Genomic DNA, 21,796 nt, shown 5'->3' with positions numbered 1-21,796 from the left:
GAGAAGGAGCGAGCTGCTGAGGTGGAAAGCGGAGGCATCCAGAAGTTGGACGCCATCTGTCCGGAATTGCACGCGACTATTCATATAACACTAATGCGGCGATGGAGGGGGTTGGGACTTCTTCGTACTACAGTGGAATCGGCCGACCATAACCCTCTCAATAACGCCCCACCGCTGAAACCTAGTGACCTTTCGCAGCACTTGTCACGAAACCCGTGTTTTCTCACCAAAACGTTTGCATACCTGTTTGCCGGGAAACTGCGTCTTCCAGTTTAAACGTTGCCTCGGTGAAGTGAAGACTTAGGGGAAGGGCTCATTTACTTAGGACAAACAGTGACCGAACCCGAAGACATAAATAAATAGACCTCATTATGAAAAAAAGGCGCAACAATGGACAAGGTGCCAAGCCTTCTGCTGGCGCCCACCCAGGGTTTCCCTTGTCACTCCGATGAACTTACAAAACAATTCTGTGCACAGCATATTGCACTTTATGCAACCATTCTACGTTTTGCAGACTACTCAGTGCCGTGTATTGGTTACCAGAATTCTGTTAATTTTCAAGGAAGGTTTTCTGCAGTTTTTGCAGTACTTCAGTGATTGACAATTTCACGGTCTTAGTTTTAACAAACGATTTGTGCAAGGTTTCTGTGCTGTCCTTAAGTTTCCTTTGCTTTTTACATCAATGCTGCATACTTTTTAGAAATAATCTGAAAGCCTTATACAGGAAACCTTGCCGTTTTTCCAAGAAGTGTTTGCACTTTATCAAAATATTGCTTCGCGGTATGCTTACTGTCTGCACACTTCTTTAATATAAAGATATTCCCATTTTTATTGTCCTCATTTTACTTTTCCATGGTTTCAGAGTTTCCATCGTTTCACTGAAGACCTGCTGTTTTCCAAGACCCTTGTTCTGTTGCAGGATCCTTACTAACTTCCAGGACCCCTGCCTTACTCTATTCCAGGAACCTTGCACAACTCTCCTCCAGGGAGACTGGCTTTTACTCTTTCTTGACTCCTGCCATATACTCCTCCACGATCCCTTCAATGCCTTGTGTCAGAAAAGTTGCTTTCTTCCTTCAGAGAACCTTGGTTGCCATCTTGCAGAATCCCTTGTTCTGCGTTTTTCCAGAACCCCTTCTCATCCCACACCAGAACCTTTGCTGTGACATCGTTCTGATCATTTTTTTAAAATTTCTTTCTGAAACCTCGCCCTGCTGCCTTATAATACCCCTGCCACTCTGATTAAATACTCTCATCCTGCACACTTTCTCAGTTTCCTATGCACCTATGTCTTCCAGGACTTCGGCACTGCTGTTTTTAGAGATCCGGTCCCTGCCCTCTTTAAAGCACTCCAGTCACTGCTGTTGTTCAGGGATCCTGGCCCCTGCCGTCTTCCAAGGACTCTGGCCCCTGCCGTCTTCCAAGGACTCTGGCCCCTGCCGTCTTCCAAGGACTCTGGCCCCTGCCGTCTTCCAAGGACTCTGGCCCCTGCCGTCTTCCAAGGACTCTGGCCCCTGCCGTCTTCCAAGGACTCTGGCCCCTGCCGTCTTCCAAGGACTCTGGCCCCTGCCGTCTTCCAAGGACTCTGGCCCCTGCCGTCTTCCAAGGACTCAGGCCCCTGCCGTCTTCCAAGGACTCAGGCCCCTGCCGTCTTCCAAGGACTCAGGCCCCTGCTGTCTTCCAAGGACTCAGGCCCCTGCTGTCTTCCAGGAAACTCGGCACCTGCTTTGTTCTAGGGAGCCTGGCCCCTGTCATCATACTGTCCTCCGGTATTCCCGGACACCCGCCCAATGCTCTTCCATGAAAACATCCGAAATGTGGCACAGTGGTACAGGCAGAAGAAAAATATCGATCTAATTTTGTGTACCTCTTTAATATTTCTGCCTAGAATATATACAATTAGCAAAGGGGACATATTCTGAGCTATCATTGGTACCAGTTGACACCAAGACGTTGTTTGACAAGATAAGGAGGGAGTACCTAAGGACTTTGCTGACATGCTGTGGGTTACCTATATCATCAGTGGGGTTGGCACCCTAGGGTAAGCAATCTAGGGCATTGGTGTGTCTTCAGAGCAGTGCTGTCCATGAAGATATAGATCAATGTCTGTCAGGAGTACATATGGATAGTGATGATAGGCTTTGGATCACCTTAAGTTTCTTCAGTGCAGCTTGCGCCTTGTATGAGCCATCTATGGCCTTGGTGTATCTTCACAGTGGGCGAGGCTGCCTATGTGCTCTTTGTCTATGGCTATTCCTTCACAAAGATAGTTCTGTTGCTCTGGGTAGACCTGGACTGTCCACATACGCCTTTAAAGCCTTGCTGATAAAACAAATTTGAGCCGAGACAAAATGACTTCTGTAATCATATTTTTTCTTGGCTAGGAGATAAGGGGGTAGTCAGGTGATATCGTAAACGAGGATATAATAAAGCCATGGTGCTTACATAAAATACAGAAACTCTGTAGTCAGCTTACAAGTGTCAGTAGGTAGAATATGTGGGGATTCATAGGTCGGCAGTGCGCTAGGAAATCTGGGTAATGAACCAGGAACAGTATTTAAGGAAACCGATGGCTCTTCAAAAGATTTCTGACTCTTCCTTTATCATTCATTGGGCCCATCACCATGATACACATGAATATTTCTCACGTGGTCTGTTTTGGGTTACAGTGTTATGCTGAGGACTGGAAGGTGGCTTTGGTAAGCTATGTCATGGGGGGGGGGGGTTTGCGGCTTCATGATTGTTGCGCCACAACGGGGAAAGCAACCATCTCTGGTTATATAGTCAGCAACACGTTTTCTATTGGAGATAAACTTTATAATGAGTGATGAAAATCAGGTGCAAAATGACATCACCCACAATTCTTAAACAGGGGAAGATTAAATCTACATAGGCAATTCTGCATATTTGTGCCTTATTCCAACAGCTCTGGTAATTCTTATGGGGTCTTGATGGAAGTTACCTGCCATGTTGGTATTGACGATCCATTGTGTAACTCTTTGGATCCAGTGTACCTCACCCAGACTCTTTAGCTGCAGAAAAAGGAGGGTGAGGGGAATCAATGTAGCATTATCAATTGCCCCAAATAATTACTAATTTCTTGCGACACCTTCAGGGTACAGCCCTTAATATTCAGTTGTTCTCTGCCTTCCCGAGTTTCAAATATCCCTGATATCAGTAACTCTAGAGGAGGTGTGGGGCATTTGCAAGGGGGAAATTAGCACTTGTAATGAGGCCCCTTGGTATTCTGTTTGCCCCAGATGTCCACATTCCAGTAGTTTCTTCTGACAGACCTGTGTGGAAGTATATGCACATTTCTCTAATATATCTATTAGCATGGGCTCAAAGTAGTAAGAATAGTTATTGATATTACTAGAGACAGGCCCGGTTTTAAAGCCTTGGCCTCTTTTGACAACTGAAAAAACCATATGTACTTCCAAAGAAACATTTTTTAAACTACCTTGAAGTTCCCTCATGAATCCTTCCTTGGCTGTCTTCTGGCTGGCTCAGCGCTTCCACACAAATTATTCAGTTTTTTTTCCAACAGCTATCACATTTGGAAATTATATGCACATTTTATTGCACATACTCAGGATAATCTGAGAGACTTTGGCAATCAAATGGAACCATGACTTTGTTACGGACCTAGTGGCTGATTATATCTCACTATCACTTGATCAGATACATTGGTAAATTCCAGCTATTGCCTAGATCGTCAACAGTATGCAATTGATGCCTTCTTGAGGCAACACACTTACGTCAGGTGATGGTGACTTGTTAGTCCCTTTGTGCAAATATCCGAGCTATGCCATCTGACGCGATTCAATCTCTCTTTTTAATTATTTTGGTGCAGGTCCAAAAATACCACTGAAATTAAGCAATTTGGATTTAACGGAGTATTATTGGCCAGTGATGACTTCAGTGATAATGGAATGAATCTCAGACATCTACCGTGGCCCAGTGGTGGAATCGTGGGGTTGATGAATATATATCAAACAGTCCTTCTACCTAACTAGTGGCAATACCAATAAGTTTAAGGGGAAATTGCTTATTTTATTCTGATGGAAACAAACGAATGCATATTGTATGAAATGCAGTAATTCTTCATCTGTGTATATTATTGTGTTCCCCTTTTTATTGTAGTAGATGAACTCTTACCTGCAATGACATACGTCATTGAAAAAGCTTTGCTAATGAGGCATTATCATTGAGCTCGCAGAAGTACAAACATTTCTTCTAAAATACTTCAGTTGAAGGGGCACTGATTACATTTGTTTCCCTAAAAACAACTGAAATGCGTATTAACAGTTAGTGTTTGATCTGTCAGCCATAGGGTAGTCTTCCCCCAAACTTTTTGCCTTACTCCTCCATATTTGCTGATGTCATTTTTGTTGGCCTTAGGACTCTGCACACTTTAGCACTCCTAACCAGTATTAAAAGTGCTTGTGCTCTCTCCTCCTTAAACATGATGAAATTGGCTTAGACCCAGTTGCCACATTTCATTTACTTGTAAATCGCATGTAAAGCGGTATTACCTGTACCCAGGGTCTGTAAATTAACTGCTAATAGTGGGCCTGCAATGCTGATTTTGTCACCCACTTGAGTAGCCTTTAAACATGTCCCGGGCTTGCCATTGCAGCCTGTATGTGCAATTGTAAACTGCCATTTGGGCCTGTCACAATAAACCTTTTGCCAGTCCTAAACATTTCTTTTTAATACATATGTCACTCCTAGGGTAGGTCCTAAACAGCCCATCAAGCAGGGTACAGTGTGTTTAAAAAGTTGAACATGTGCTTTTAACTTTTATGTTCTGGTAGTGAAAAACATTTATATCCATTTTTCACTACTGCATGGCCTGCCTCTCCCATAGGATAACACTGGGCTAACTTATTACATTTAATAAGTGGCAACTTTCATTTAGGAGCAGGTGAGAATGTCGAGTTTGCTGTTTAAAGAATTGTACTTCAAAACCCTCTTTAATGGTAACGTTGTATTTTAACTCACATTTCTAAAAATGCCTCTTTTAGAAAGTTGGCATTTCTTGTCCCAACTGTTTGGCGCCTGCACCCTGTATCCTGGGTCAAATGAATAGGCGTAGCTTGCAGTTGTTCTTTGTGTGTTGCTCCCAGATAGTGAGGCAAAAGGAGAATATGTGTTGGTAGAATGGGCCATCTCTGATTTGATGTGGGGGAGAAGCTGTCACCCACCACACTTGCACATCACAAAGGCTATGCCCAGCACACTCACAAAGTGTTTTGACACTCGTTTTTTTGTGACCCCAGACAAGCTGAGGTCAGGGCAGGAAGGCAGGAAATTCCAAACAACTCTGGGGGTGGAAACCTCCAGAACCTTCTACTTCAAAGTGGGCACTAGGTATAAATAATGGATCCTCAGACTAATTCTTCAGTACGCTTCTGGACATTTGGAAGATTCAGAAGGACTGCTGTGTTGCATTGCCAGAATGACTGCTACCCTGCTGCCTGAGAGAGAAGGACTGGATCCGCACCTTGAACTCAGGACCACCAGAGTTAATGTTGACTCCAAGGGCTAGTTGGCTGGCTTCCTGATCCAAGCCTTAGCGACAGAAAAGGCTCTGATTACCTTGAACCCAGCACCTGCTGTGAGCTTTATCCCCTCCCAAGTGATGCCATCCCTGTCCTGGACCCTTTGAAGTGGGCCTGAAGGTGATCTGCTAGGCCAGCTGTTGTTCGTTGGGTAGAACTGGCGCAGTGCGACACATCTCCTCACAGCCCTTCTTTGGAACTGCTGCAGCACAACGCATCCCCAACACTGGGCTTCACATTGCATCCCACATTCTCCTTGGAACCAGCTCTGCACGATGCATCTCCAATGCAGGTCTTGATATTGCAAACCCTTCGTCTCTGACATCCTCGACAACAACGGAGGACTTTGCATCACAGCCCCACAGCTTCTTTGTAACTGCAGGTGTGCAACACATTTTGCACACAGCACTTCCCATCACAAGACCCTTGTTGACAGCATCCTCAACAATGACGCAGGACTCAGCATCTCAGCCTCGCAGCTCTTGGAACCAGGATTTAAAGTAGTTTGTTCAGCAGGCCTAACTTGGTCTCTGATTCCAGCCCGAGCTGAAATTTGGTTTGCCTGAACTTGTAACTTTGTACCGGTCCAGAGTGAACAGATAGCCACAGTTGGTGTTTTTTTTGTGCTCTTTGGCACTATTTTCACATTAAACATTTAAATTGCATATCTCCGGTTATGCTAAATGGATTTGTATTGTTTTAGTCTTAAATCGTTTATTACATTTTAGTCTATTTTTCTAAATTGGTGTGGGATTTTTCTTGTGTTGCTTTCACTTTATAACTGTTTGAAGTGCTGCATAAATACTTTACACATTGCCTCCAAGTTAAGCTTGACTGCTTTGTGCCAAGCGAACAGAGGGTTAAGCACAGGTTAAATTGGGATTTGCTTGTGACATCCCTCTGATAGAAATTGTGGTTGCTGCGTGAGCAGGGTTTCACCCGCCTCAACCAGTAACCCAATTACCAACAGTTAGCAACTCAGTCATAACTCACCCCCCAGGCCAGTGCGTTGCTCATAACCTTACACATAGGAAATCATAATTGAAATCATAGCTGGTCACATCACGTCACTTCATCATATACATCACAATGGATATTCACTATATTGCATATGTGCTATATTGTGTTTACGTGTCCTCATGTGGAACTGTACATGGCCTTCGCCGTGGCGGAGGAGATTGAGCTTGGTGGAGAAAACCCACTGTGCATGTCCTTCTACCACTCACAGAGGGAATTTACTGCCTTCAATTGAACTTTGTATTGTGAGCTGTAACCAGTGCAGAAAGCAGACCTGGCCAGTTTCAGTCTGCAAACTGTTTGTGAAGGGCATTCGACAAGTGTACGCCCAAAAATAATGACCTCACTTCCCAACACTCCCTGGCTTCTAACCACTTTTCAGGATCTGAACTGGAGTGAAACTATCTATTGTCTAACTATACTGTTGTTGCCACAAGCAATGGTGGGCCTCACTCTGTTTTGTGTATTAACCTTTTCTGTTTCATGGTGGCAAAAGCACTATGAAAAGCCTGTATGGTGACAAGCTGAGTGCTAGAGAAAACACTGAAAAATAATTTGGCAAATTAATTTACAGTGTATTTAAAGCAATGAAATCCAGTTATCATTTGTTCGATAAAGAGTGGTATTGATGACTAATTACTAAGGTATACAAGAAAAGTGATGGATGGAAGACTTGAATTAATCTCAGCCACTGGTATTGTTCGGGGCCGCATCCCAATCCATTGTTATTGTGCACACCAGGTCACCTCAGTCTGAACCCAGCTATACTCAAATCAGCCTTGATCCTGCTACAATGAACAGTCCAGCTGTAACTGTCAAGCCAGGTCCTCCCTGAGTTGGAACACAAGCAATGTAGGAATGGTTTTGCCCTTGTTATGGGCTCATCTGCTGGATATAGCTTGGTTTGGTACTTTGATATATCGCCCTAAGTGTGACATGTATGCCCAGACATAAGTTCCTTGCACACTGTGTCACTGGAACCAAGCTATACCCGCCTGATGATCCCATAACTAGGACACCCCTCATCAAGTCCTCCTTGCTAACCATGAGCCATTCCCTGCTTCCCAACCCTTGTTGCAAACATTAGATAGGTCTCCCGCTCCTTGGTTTCTCCTGCACTGTAACATCTATTTTGTTTAATTTCACTCGTCTGTTGCTTTCCTCAGATCCATATCCATTTTTTATCATAATTTTTTTGTCTTTATTTTCAGAAGAGACAATCACCTCTAGTGTGCTTCTGGGATGGTCTGTTCAGTCAATGCACCTTTGGGACTGTTTATTTAGTTCCTTTTTATTTACTGCTCGAAGATGAATGTCGAGGCCTTGCATCATGACATATGTTCACGTATATGGTGAAATATGCACACCAATATGTGATGACGCATGTGTGCCATGTTATCCCACTGGAGCTGCTGCAGATTCATGACACAGTGTGTGAAAGTGTGGGGATGCATTCTCACACATGGGATACATTAAGGGAGATTTATTTTCTGAACAGCATTGGCAAAAATCACTGGCAAAGCAAGAAGACGAGACCCGTTAGCTTTGCCAGTGCTTGGGCTTTGGGTCAGTCCACTGCTTATCATCTGTTGACTTTCTTGTCAATCTCATTTGCTTGGTTCTTATCCAGTAGCATTATTTCGGCGTCTGCTGTTTTGTCCCTTCCGGGGAGCATAGCTACTTTACCATTTTTTCGTTTGGTTTACTTGTATCCTTCCACAGCTCTCATCAGGGAACTACTTTTCTCTTACTTTTAGTACTTCATGGGAGTGTCATGTTTTCTTGCTTTTTCCCCACTAAGTGCTGCTTCCACCTCCCATTTCCGACTCTTAGATTCTCCTTGTTGCTCTCCAACCATTTCGGCTCATCTATAAAAGCACAACTACTGGTATATTTTTACTGTGGTTTGGCTGAACAGCAGGCTTTAGCAGGTTGGTTTTCTTTCATCTCCTGTATTCCACATGTTCAATGAAAGCCTAGGTCTTGGAACACAAAGCCATCATTTATAGTGCTGGGGGAGGAGCTAGAAGATGCACACACTGGGCAGCATTTGAGGCAGAAGGTGTTCTTAGTATGGCTGGAAATGAGATGTTTCTTCACCTGGAGGGCCCGTAAATATGCTCAATGTGAGCACCAACTAGCTGGAACATTTGTTCAGTTCTGAATGCCTTGCCAAGCTTTTTGTTTAAAATGGTTGGTACACTTCCTTATTCAGGACCTCAGATGGGTGTCATGTTCTTTTAAGCAACTGCAGTGAGTCGTCTGTTATTTTTTTAGCTGAATCCTATGCAGCAGTCTTTTAAAAAATTTGTTCAATTTATCCTGCGAAAAGTGTTTGGAAAATTAACTGTTTGTTGAGATTGAAGATATTTTATCCACTGTTCTGTATCAAGATAACTTAAAAGGTGTTTTTTTCCTCCAGTATTTTGAAATATTTTATAATTTTACTTTTTTTTTTTAATCAGTGATTTAAAAACAAGCAGTGGCAAAGTCAATAGCATTGCATTAGCATTGTGAAGGCGAGACCTATTGACTTTGCCTATGCTTGCCAGGCTTGTCAGTGCAGCTGTCTGCCAACCTGTTTGGCAATTCTTTAAAATTTACATATCAAAGACTTTAGTTTTGCCCAGACGAGCGCTTCTCTCTCGGCTCATGCTGTTAGTAGGTTAATGAAATATTGCGCCTCCTCTAGAGTGCTTGCTTTGCAGTGCACGAGGGACTAGTTTGCACCTCAAAAGTGCACAGGATAATTTTATTTTTAATTTGTTGTCATACGTGAAAGGTATACAAAACAATCCTTTTTTTTATTTTTTTCAGTGCTGCCAGCTATTTTTAAATGTTTTGACCAGGACTCGCATTATACCTTCAGGACTGCTCCAATTACACAAACCAGCATTTGCAAAACGAATAGTTTTTTAAAAATATGCCAGCACAGACATGCACAAACGCTCTTTGTGTACTTTAGCAAATTACAGCCTGATCTGCTGACTTTTTCAGTGCTTGTTTTTCTCTACGAGAACAATGTGTTTGCAGACGCCTTCATTTTGAAATTCAGTTGGATAAATAATAAGCATAGGTTGCTAATAATGTGGCATTTGTGTCTATTTTATAGTGTAATGGGAGCCTCTGCACACTGGGTTTCATTGTCTTTTCTTGGTACCTTTCGTGTTACCCATAATTCGAATCAATCTGTAGGCACCTTCCCTGACTGATCCCAACGTGAGGCAGTGCCACACAATTAGTGTCCCTATGCATCTTCCAGGTTATGGAAAGCGGAACTGTATTGATTCTTGCCCTCCACAAACCTGGATATGGCTTGCTACAAATCACTGGAAGAATTCTGTGAGTGTTAAGCATGCTCAGCTAGAGTATCCTTTCCTCAAGATCTACAAACTGATCTCTTATCTGAAGTACGAAGTCAGAACACTTGGAGGCTAGCCCAATAAAACTGGGTGTCCATCACTGTGGAACTCTCTTTGCAGAAGCGCTGTGTGCAAACTTCGTCGCAGGTGAGGTATACGCAGTTGCCATTCCAGTCACCTTCTGAGACGCTACTTAGGTGTGGTGTACGCAGTTGCCGTTCCAGTCACCTGAAGAGCACCTTCTTCTTCCACCGCAACAAAGGGTTTTGCTGCTAGCACTTTCAGCTGCAAAGATTCTCCTGCAAACACATTAAACCAGTTGGAGCAAATTACAGACACTGAGGCAGATTGGGTCACTGGGAATGTTGAACATTTCTCATACAGAGGGTCGTTGCGTAGTTAATCAAATATAGGGCACACGTGACATATGACTTGCTCTTCCCCAACCTGCCATTCTAGTCCTGCCAGTGGTCTGGTTTTCTTTTTCCTGACCTATGACAAACGGTGTATCTTTTAATTGGGAATAGCTTAGTGTTGGACTAGCCTTTCGGTTATTCTGGCACTTCCAAACTGGCCAGTGTGAATAGGCCAGTGTCTGGGGTATTTTTTGTTTGGTTCTGTGGGCTGTGGCTGGCAACGACCAAAAACCAGCTCATATACTGGCCCTTTCAAGTGGGCCCATTTTGCACTGCTAAAGTGTCCTGAAATCCCAACCCAGCACTGGCGTAAGGTCTAAGACAGGCTCGAAAGCTTTCAATGCACCTGGGTTAGAAAGGGAAACGCCTGCAGACACTGGTCAGGGGAACACCTGAACAGATGAGACAACTTAAACCAAAGTAGACTAGGCCAAAAACAAAGAACATTCACAGCAGGCTACAGGCTAAACATGTTACTGAGAACTGTTTGGCAACACAATCAAACAGGCTGTAGTAATCGGCATTGGCAGTCCCAGTGATAACTCCGTTACAGAACACGCATATTAAGGCCAAGTCCAAGACAATCACTGCACCATGACAGCTCTAGCACAATCATTAGAAACCTAGAAAAGTACAACAGGCATATCTCTAAATTGGATGGTCACAAAAGATGACACACATCACACCGCAGCTGACACATGGTTGGCATTGTTGTAAGTCTGCAGTCCTCCTTGTGAAGCACCCCTCAGACACAACCCATAGAGTATCATGACTTTCCCACTAGATTGGACAGGAGGTGCAGTAAATAGCACCCAACAGAGATGACAACCGCCGGGAATGCCCTCAACTCCAAACCACTTGATACACACATGGGCCTGGGGACGATCTTCATATAGATCCACCTACAGCCTCAGGCCCAGGCTCTGATAGTAGAAACTTTAGGGTAACCGCGAATAACAACTGTTGTAATGTAGCTAAGCCTTGGTGTTCAATGTCCAGGAGATACATGCAAGATTTCCAAGATATCCACTTGTACCACATTTGCATACTGAGAATCTCAGATGAACACATTTACATAGTTGATTGTTAGCCTGAAAAATCTATCATACATCCGGCCCACCTAGACCTATATTGAACACACCTGCTCTAGGCCGTTTTGAGTCATTTGCTTCTTGATATAAATCCTCAGTTATAAGAAGTGTTAGTCTAATTGGCACAACTGAGGTGAACCTAGACCACAACGCTCTGAATGCACAGCTGTGTTAAATGCCACTCCTGTACTAACTGAGTGATGGGCCCATGGCATCTGATCACCACAGGCCTTAACTGTTATGAGAGGAATATTGCATGGACCTTGGCATAGATTAGAGTTACTTAAACCCCATTTTTTGTTGTGTCCTGCAGGAGGTGGCGGGAAGCGTAAGGGACGAAGTAAAAAGTGGAAGGACATCCTTAAATTTCCACACATCAGCCAGTGTGACGACCTGCGCAAAAGTCTGGGTGAGTAGACATTCATCATGTTCAGACGATCAGAAGCGAGACCCTGTGTCCTTCTTCTATTGCTGTGTCATTGAACATTCATCTCTAGAGCACAGAGTATGTGTAAACAGTACTTAACATTATGTACCGTTGTGGACGTGGCAAAATATTCCCTTAAAATACAAGTGGCCTGTGCTTCGGTTACCACGTGTCTCAGTTTGTGAAACAACAGCTCTGCTATAGCTCCTCAAACTGAATTTACCTCTTTCATGGCTAATTACAATTTCTGAGTTGTTTTAATTATAAGGCACACCTTACTTTTTGGCATTGTTTCTTTTTTTCTCAAAATTCCTTCTTCTTTCCAACTTTTGTCATGTGTAAAAGATGTGCCCTTTATTATTCTGCCTACACCTCCAGAATTTGTGTTGAGCAAGCTCTCATGTTACAGTCCGGTGGTATACGTCATTAGGCTGGATTCCCGTTTTATCTCGGTTTATAACAACCATAGAAATGGCTGATTTACACACCTTCTAAGATTAAAAATAACTATTTATTTTAAGGATGACCTAGAATTTTGTAAAAAGTGCATGTTTGTCATTTTGTGAATTTTCGGTTATGGGATGAAACTCGGAAGTGTTTGTCCTGTCTATTGCTACTTTTAGCTTCAGAACACATTTATTACGTTGAAATGATCTATCGACTTAAGAATAACGGGTGAGGATGAAGTTGGGGGGTTGAACTTGGGTAGAAACAATCGCAGAATCGAACGTAGGGTGGTAAATCTGAAAAAATTAAATGTAACTTAATTTTGTGTATTTTCCTATATGAACGTTTACATTTACCCAGCCAATTACAGTCTTTCTCTATAAGCTTGGTGCTTCAATAGGCTTTTTTAATTTTTAATTCATTTTAGTTTTTAACATTATAGCTGGTTTGACAGAACAGGTATGCATAAGTATATGAGTTAAATATTCGCCCACTGCTTGTGTGAAAAATTAAGTTGTTAGTGACTTAAAACCAAATGAACATTATACATTTTAACAGATCCCTCTCAGTTTCTTCCAAAAGATTTTTTGATCACACAGGCCCACCAAATGTGTATAAAGGTTTCCCTTTCTATGCCACATCTCTAGCACCTGTCTGACTGTCCCTGGTGGGAATGCGCAGGTGTAAGATATCACTGATATTTTTGTTTATATGCTTCCTTTGTGGGTGTAGGAGGCTGGCCCTCTATGTAGTGTGCAAAGCTAGGCACACTGTGCAGGGGGTCTAAGCAACCACACGTTGGTTTACAGAGGTAAAAACTAGGCCGCCTAATGTTCTAATATTTATGGTAGCTTGGCCGAGCAGTTAGGCTGATCTTGGAGTAGTGCAATGCATTTGTTGTACTCACAGTATCAATAAATGAGACCACACACTCAAAAGAATGGCCTAACTGCTCGGCCAAGCTACCATAAAAAGTAGAGCATTAGGTGATCTAGTTTTTTTCCCTCTGTAAACCTGCGTGTGGTTGCCTGGACCCCAGCACAGTGTGCCTAGCTTTCACCATTACATAGAGGGCCAGCCTCCTATATTTGCTGGCAGTGGTGGGATCAGTTGGAAAAGCGCTGTACAGGAAAACTTAAAGGTAAGTGTGGTGGGTCCCCTTGGAGTGTTGAGGTCGCAAGGGGTGGAGGACCCTTAGGGCACAGCTGGATCTTCGGTGCAGGGCACAGGGTGGCTGGGTACAGTGCGAATCAGTGAGCCAGGAGCTGTGTGCAAAGGTGCCCTTGGAAGCGGAAGGAAGGTCTCTTTGAGGATTGCTTGCAGATCAGAAGTGGCACTCCGGTGGGAGGGCCAGGTGGTTTGTGAAGTCCCTCGACTGCTGCTTCTTTTTGGTGCTTTTTCAGTCTGGAATGGACTGCCCTCCTTGGTGTCCGACATGAGGTGACCATTACCTAGGGCTATTGCACCCTCTGGTCACTTGAGGGCGCAGTGCCACCAAACGTGGCACACTGGCAGAGTTTGGAATCATGGTCCGATGGGTGAAGTTTGACCTGACTGTGGTGTCTGATTCCTTGGTCAGCAGCCGGGCAGTGAAGTGGCCTTCACTGGGTCTTTGGTTCCTTGATGTTGTAGAGTGATGCTTTCACTCTGGAGGGAGATCTTTGTTGATTTTTGAAGAGTTGAGGTCCTGTGGGGGTTTGTAGAGTTTGTCCAATGGCCAAGCATCCTCTCAGCGGCGATTGTTGAGTCCTGAGTGCAGAAGGCGGGGTTTGACACCTTTTCTTGGTGCAGCAGGACTTCAGTTCTAGAGCCTTGAGTCTTGTTTGTTGCTGGTCTTCTTTTGTCCTTTGAATCTTATTTCTTGGTCTATGGTTGCTAAATACTGTATTTGGTGGGCGTTTTAGGGGGTAGTCAGTCGTGACTCTCTCTCTCTTTTTCTCTCTCTCTCTCTCTCTCAATATATATATATATATATATATATATATATATATATATATATATATATATATATATATACATATATATATATATATACATATATATATATAATATACACACACACTCACTCACACACCCTCACACACCCTCTGCCTTAAGGCTGGAAGGCCTGCCAGAGAGATGGCTTACCTATAGTGCATTCTATGGGTAGTGGACAGGCCACTCAGGCTGTATGCCATGTTGAGTTTGTATTTTAGGATTGCATCAGAACACTCAGCCTGAAATGGCAGTGCTGGGTGCTTCTGGATACATGGCCCTAGAAGGTGGCACAATCTGTGGTGTTGCCCTCGGGGGCCAACATTTAGTACCCCAGGGCCTGGATATCTAAGTACCATTTTATTGGGAATTATAGTGGCTGCTAAAGGTGTTGCCAAGTGTGCCAATGCATCACAACAATTTTAGGGAAAGTGATCTGGCCCAGGGAGCCTGGTTAGCAGGGGCCCTTGCACTAACAACTTTAAGACTACATCAAATACCAGGCAACAAGTGGGGGCTAACTATGACAAAAGAGGCCTTTTCTCACAGTGGGATACTTCTAAAAGGCTTTGGCGAGTACCTGCGCATACCATCCCATCGGACCCCACAATGTTTCATTGTAAATCCACTTTCCATCTGCTATGAAAGTGGGGTTTATCTTGAGGTTTGCTGTTAATTATTGTCTCAGTTATAAACAATGGTTCCTAGTGGGATAAACTATTAGATCACAATTATGAAAAGTAAACATTGCTATCATAGAGTTTATCACAGTTAAAATGGCATAGGCCATCACTGTTTTTTATGTATTTGTAAGAAATTGAATTATTAATTGTGGTGGGGAACTACCCACACAAAGGAATCACAGTCCTTATTAGAGTGAACCCTAGAAGTCAAGAAATGACACTAGAGTCCTTCTACTCTAAGGTCCTCATTATGACTGTTGTGAAGCTTATATTCTGAACCAGAAATGTTTTTATGAGGGTATAGATTCTATTTGAAGTTTTTTACTCCAGCCGTTTAACAGAAGTCTGAGTGAGATAAACAGCGGTATGTTCAGTTATTCTGTTATGAGCTCAGTTGTGCCTGCAACATCTCATTGCACAGGCCTCTAAGGTCTCTCTGCAATCTGTATATCCAGCATTATTCAAAGAACAGACGTAGCAATGTTATATCCCTATAGTAGTGGTCTGAGCTTTTCAAACATGACCCCCTGCAATTCATTCTCTCTGTGTTTTTTTTCTCCTTGATGTGCTTGGTCAAATTTGTAATCTCTTTTTTGGTATCTTGTATTGCTTCAGTGTTCATTTATCCGGGTGCGTACCTTCCTTGTCATTCCAGTGTACTTCATCAGTCAATTGGGATTTGTAGATCACGGCTAATCACCTGTAAGGGTATCCAGGCACTAGTATTCTGCTGCGATCAGTCAAAGAGCCAGGTCTGGACATCCTTTCTGAATTTTATGAAAGAGGATGCTGTTCGGAGGTGAAGGGGCTTCAATGGATGCAGGGAGTATGAGCAATGGCAAGGGAGGCAGAACACAGGTGTCTGGAGGGTTGGTGATAGTTAAGGCAGTGGTTGTTGCATGCTGGCCTTTGGTTGTGGGGGGCCTTACAGGCGTGTATCAGCATTTTGAATTGGCATCTTTTCTGTATGGGAGTTAATGGAGGTTCCTGAGGTAGAAGGTGATGTGGGTCTGTTTGGAGAGGTTGAGGATGTGTGGCAGCTAAGTTCTGTATGGTCTGGAGTCTCTTCAGGAGTGCAGTGGTGATTTCTGCTTAGAGCATGTTGCCATGGTTGAGTCGGCTGGTGATTAGGGCTTGGGTGACAGTTTTCCTGTTGTCTACGGGGAGCCATCTGAAGACCTTTCCAAGCATGCAAAGGATGTGGAAGCAAGCCGAGGCTACTGCGTCGATCTGGCACTTCATGGTGAGTTTGCTGTCCAGGTTGATGCCAAGGTTGCGGGCGTGGTCTGTCCATGTGGGTCTGAGTTCAAAAGGCCACAAGGTGTTCCATGGGGAGGTGTTGTTTCTAAAAATCAGCACTTCAGTCTTGTCCGTGTTGAGCTTCAGGCAGTTGGTTTTCATCCATTCGGCGACACTCATCATGCAGTTATGGATGTTGGTCCTGGTGGTGCAGGGGTCTTCTCAGAGTGAGAGGATGAACTGAGTGTTGTCTGCATAGGAAATAATTCTGATGTCATGGGTTCGGATGATGCCAGCCAGGGGCGTCATCTAGGTGTTAAATAGGGTGGGGCTGAGGGATGAACCCTGTGGGATGCCACAGATGATGCTCTTGGGCTCTTATGTGAAGGGTGATAAGCAAATTCTCTGGGTTTGCCCTGTGAGGAAGGATGCAATCCATTTGAGGGTATGTCCCTGGATCCTGATGTGGCGGAGTCTTGATGAGGGTGTGGTGGGATACGGTGTTGAACGCTACTGACAGGTCGAGGAGGATCAGGGCCGCTGAGTCTCACCTGTCGAGGAGGGATCTGATGTAATTCGTGGCAACCATCAAGGCAGTTTCAGAGCCGTGGTTGGGCCGAAAGCCGGTCTGGGAGGTGTCCAGCAGGTGGTTGTTCTCCAGGTGGTCAGTGAGTTGTCATTGATGGCCTTCTCAAGGACTTTGGTGGGGAAAGGGAGCAGAGGGATTGGGCAGTAGTTCTTAAGATTGCTGGGGTCTGTGGAGGGTTTCTTGAGGAGGGGTCTGACCTCTGGTGTTTCCATTGATCAGGGTTGGTGGCTGTGGTGAGGGGTCTGTTAAGGATGGAGGCGAGTTCGCCCCTGATTTTCGTGCTCCTGGGGTTGAAGAATTGGTGGAGGCAAGGGTCTGTGGGTGCTACATAGTGGATGGTGTTCTTGATGGCTGTGGTGCTCTGTGTAGTAAGCTGTTACCATGCGATGAGTGGAGAGTTATGTGTGGTGTCAGTGTGAGGCAGTTGTGGAAGTCTGTAGGTTGGGGTTCAAAGTTACTGTAGATGGTTGATAGATATCTTGTTGTGGAAGTAGTCCACTAGTGTGTTGCAGAGTTCCTGGGGGGGGGGTTGTGTTCTCGTGGCTGATGGGCAGGAGAACTCTCTGACGATGATAAATAGTTCTTTGCTGTGATTTGAGCTAGCTTTGGTGTACCCTGCCAGGGTGCATTTTTTGTGTCTTTTAGGTCTTGATGATATTTATTGAGGGCTGATTTCAAGTTGGCTCAGTCTGTGGGATCTCTGCTGGTGCACCATGGACTCTCTAGACTATTGCAGTTGAGTTTCATGGTCCTGAGTTCAGGTGTGTTCCAGTTGGCTTGTTTAGTGGATCTACTGGACTTGGAGTGCTTGATAGGGGCAAATCTGTCAGCGCATTTGGTTATTCAGGCAGAGGGGTTCTCAACGACCTGTTTTATGTTGGTTACGTGGTCGGGATGGATGATATCTCTAACATCTGGTCGTTGGGTATCTGTTACTTTGTTCCAGCTGCAGTGAGAGGAGCTTAGGGTCTTGGAGGTGGTGTATGGGGCTCCTGCAATGGTAAAGTGTAGAATGGCATGGTCTGTCCAGGTGAGTTTGGTGACATAGCTGTATTGCTGGTAGTGAAGATTGGGTCAAGCGTGTGTCCTGCACTGTGTGTGGTGTGAGGTCAAAATTGCTCATGCTTTCCAGGAGGTTGGTTGTGTTAGTGTCTTCGGGGTCATCAAGAGTGGAAGTCGCAGAGGAAGATATAGTGTTTGAAGTTGGTTGTGAGTGGGGCAGTGAATTCCGGAATGGCGTTGCAGAAGCTGGGGTGTGCCGTTGAGGCTTGAATGCGAGTGTGCTCCTGATGGTCGTTCTGCCATTGGTTTGAGTTGGAAGATGAGGTGCTCCTTGATAGGTGTAGTTCCCTGTGGATAATGGCAGTGCCACCTCCGTGTTTGTTGTTGCAGTCCTGGTGAATCATTTTGTATTTGTTGGGCTTTGCGGTAGCTATTTTGGGGGTGGTGGAGGAGTTGAGACAGGTTTCAGTGATGAAGACAATGTTGGGGTGAGGGTGTTGATGGTGTTCCAGATTTCAGTGGTGTCTGTGCATAGTGATTGGGTGTTGAGCAGGAGGCAGTGGATTGGTTTTGCAGTGAATCCTTTCTGCATTCACATGCTGGGCATTATTCAGCTATCTAGTTGTTGGGGTCCGAAATTCTCCACAATTTTCTAGCTGTTCTTTTGTTTTTTGTTTTTGTTTACAAAGTCCTTCTTCTCTTTGTTGTTTTTTGTTGGTGGGCGTCAACGCTGTCTCCACCATTTGGTGCTCCCAGTGACGTTGTTCTGCTTCCTCCGGAAGCTCCCACCTTGGTTCCCCATCTTCAGATTTTTTTTTTTGCTGCCATTGGGTCTTGAAGCCTGCTGAAAGAACTCCAACTAAGGGAAGAAGTTTGCTTCAAACAAGTTCACAAAACAATTGAAGCTGTTCAGAAAATAACCGAGGAAGACACCGGATATGTCTATATCGCCGACACAGCCACCGGAAGAAAGTTTTTCAAAGAAAAGTCAAAACGTCAGAGAATACCCAGTCGGGGGGCTCCCTGGAGGGCATAGATGGAAAAGTCACCATCTCAGTTCTGTAGGAACTGCCATCACAAGTTTGCACAGAAGGATGCTCACCCAGTATGTAACCTCTGCCTCCCGTTGGACCATCAAAGCAAAGACTGCACTGCATGCTCTGCTTTTGCAACAAAGACACTAAGAGTAAGGGAGAGACTGAAAACAGCTCACTACGATATGCAGAACCAGCAGGCGATGCCATCTTTGAGAGGTCAAGGCTTCTCAAGCAAGGAAAAGGATAATGTAGCTGAGGAAGCTGGGGGAGAGATCAGACGCGGAGGTGAAGGTTGTCGAGGCGGCACAGCTACCGAAGAAAAAGAGGTGGTAAGAGAACCCTCGAGCCTTAAGAAATCTGGGGAGTTGAAAAAATCTGACCCCGAACATCAAAGGGAGCAGCTGCTTTGAAAAACGTGCCACAGGAAAGCCTCCCCCGAGAGGAGTCCCACTGATCCCGCGAGGGGGAATCAAGTGGAGAGAAGACTACTGAAAATTGCAAATTGTCGAAGGATGTACGGGATAAAGATGTAGGAGCGTCGAAAAGAAGTGGTTCGTGACTGGACTAACAAAGCTCGACGACCTTCTTCAGAAAAAGGAAGACTCCCTTTCTCGACCCTGACGAACGGGTCATCGAAATAGAGAAGAAGCTAAAAAGGTTGGAGGCCGAAATGCCCGCACTCCTACAGAATAAGAAAGAGTTCGAGGGCAGCCTCCGGGGCTACATAATTCCTTTGAAGTCCCCAGCGTGCAAGGACTTTGGGGAATGAGAGGTCGAGGATTTCGACCCTCAAGCTGAGGAGGAAGAACACTTCTAGGATGAAGAAGAGGAACAGATCATGTAAAGCTTTCTCAGCTCAGAAGCGGAATATCAGTGGCAGGACCTAGAAGCCGACTTCCCAGAAGGAGTAGATGCATATCCCTCGAGGCCTTCACCACCAGCTGATACAGGCATGTACAACCAGGTCATCAAACAGACTGCGGATAGGTTTGGGGTACAACTTGAGGAAGAAAAGCCACAATCATGTTTCCTCCTTGAAACACTAATCAAGAAGCCAATGCTGCCTAGTGTTTTGGATCAAGGAAGGGAAGCCTTCCGAGAGCCAGTCACTTTCAGGGTAGTAAACCCTAGGGCTGAGAAGAAGTATAAAAACTCCACAAAAGATCCACCTTACATTAAGGCTGGTGTCTTCACCCCAAGGGCTCGCCCCCTTAGGGGAACCTCAAGTGATCCCAGGGGGTGGCACCAGGCTCTGGCCAAAAGAAGCATTGTGCAAATAAATGTACTTTGTTTCAACAAAAAAAACAATTTATTGCATTTTTAAAAAGGTGACATAACTGAACTGCAGTGTTTAAGCCTAGACATGTTTAAACTTTGCCATCTTAAAAGAATAATTGCAAAGCATTCTGAGGGGGTCCAGATTTTTTTTTTTCACTGAGGGGGGTGGTGGCACGTCATTAAAAAGTTTGAAAACCACTGCATTAAGGGCTCAGTACCAGCAGACTCAATCATTGTCTCAATGGCAAGGAAGAGGGCTAACGTAACAGTGGGCCCCACACCAGAGAAGGAAGGCAAAATGATGGAACTCATGGGGGAGAAATGTGAAACGTAGAGCGGCCAACCGATGGCAGATTGCTAACTCAAGTGCACTATTGAACCGTCACCCACATCAACATTGGGACGAAATTGGAGGGCTTATGAAATACTTCCCAGAACAATTTAAGAAAAGAGCAACACACTTGGTGGAAGGTAGCAAAAATGTTGCAAATACATACCTGAAATCAGCGCAGGGTGCAGCTGACACATGAAGTCGCCAGCTAGTAATGGGGATAACCCTCAGAAGACACTCATGGCTAGGAATTTCAGGTTTCAAACCAGAGGTTCAGGCCAATGTCCTCTATAGTCTTTTAAACGGGGAACAACTTTTTGGCAGCTCTGTAGACAAGCTGAACCAACTGACGAGACTGTTGAATCAATGGGCGCCTTGCAATACAGAGGGGCTATAGGCAGGGGATCAGCACCTCAATGCAGACCTGTTGGAAGAGGGAGTTTTCACATGGACAGCACACGCCAAGGCTTCCAGGGAAACATTCAGACTTTGAGTTCCCAACAAGGATGGCAGACTCAGCAACAGGGCAGACAGGCCTTTCAAAGAAGAGGCAGAGGAGGGGGTCAACCCCACAGGGGGCGGGAGGGACAAACCCCTCACACCAGTGGCTCAATACATACGGAAAGCCTACAACACAACACCAAAAAGAGGCAAGCAGCAACCTTACCTACATACAGCACTAGTAGAGGCAGATTAAAACATTTCCTTCAGGAGTGGAGGAAGAAAAGTCAGACAAATGGATCCTAAACTTAATCAAATTGATTTTGCATAGAGTTTATAAAAGCACCACCAAGGAGGGGTCCTAGGAGAAAGATACTCACTAGAGAGGAAACATTAGGACTCCTCAAAAAATTAGAAGAATGATTGGAAAATAAGTAAATACAGGAAGTCTTGAGACGGAAAACTACTCAACATATTTCCTGATCCCCAAAGTGGATAGATTACTTTGTCCAATATTAGACTTAAGGTTTTTAAACAGGTTCATAAAGACGCAGAAATTCAAGATCACAACTCTAAAGGAGGTAATTCCACAACTACAGGACGGAGATTTCACGGCATCTTTAAACTAAAAAGACATTTACTTGCACATTCCAACGAATGCTCACCACAAAAGATTTCTACTCTTTGTGGTACACAAGACTCACTACCAGTTTTCAGTACTGGCGTTCTGAATAAAATCTGCACCAAGATTCTTAACAAAGTGTGTGGCAGCAGGAGCAGCCCACCTCAGAAGAAAGGGTATGCATGTGTACCCGTACTTGGACGATTAGTTGGCGAGAGCAGACTCTCACGAAAGTTGCAAAGAACACATCCAACAGGTAATAGACTCTGTTCACCT

The 21,796-nt window shown here is 44.5% G+C and overlaps 1 protein-coding gene across 1 annotated transcript in view; it reads left to right on the top strand.

The window, feature by feature from the left end:
* The window catches only part of LOC138265851 (G protein-coupled receptor kinase 5-like), a 377,657-nt gene that overhangs the window by 116,285 nt on the left and 239,576 nt on the right, over positions 1–21,796 (top strand). The window contains exon 2 of the mRNA XM_069213945.1: positions 11,764–11,859. Within this exon, the coding sequence (XP_069070046.1) occupies positions 11,764–11,859 (96 nt within the window). The remainder of the gene's footprint in view (positions 1–11,763; positions 11,860–21,796) is intronic.

Source organism: Pleurodeles waltl, chromosome 11 (genome assembly GCF_031143425.1).
Source record: "Pleurodeles waltl isolate 20211129_DDA chromosome 11, aPleWal1.hap1.20221129, whole genome shotgun sequence".
Lineage (NCBI taxonomy): Eukaryota > Metazoa > Chordata > Amphibia > Caudata > Salamandridae > Pleurodeles > Pleurodeles waltl.
The sequence above is the reverse complement of the archived record's forward strand: the minus strand, read 5'-3'. Positions and strand labels throughout refer to the sequence as shown.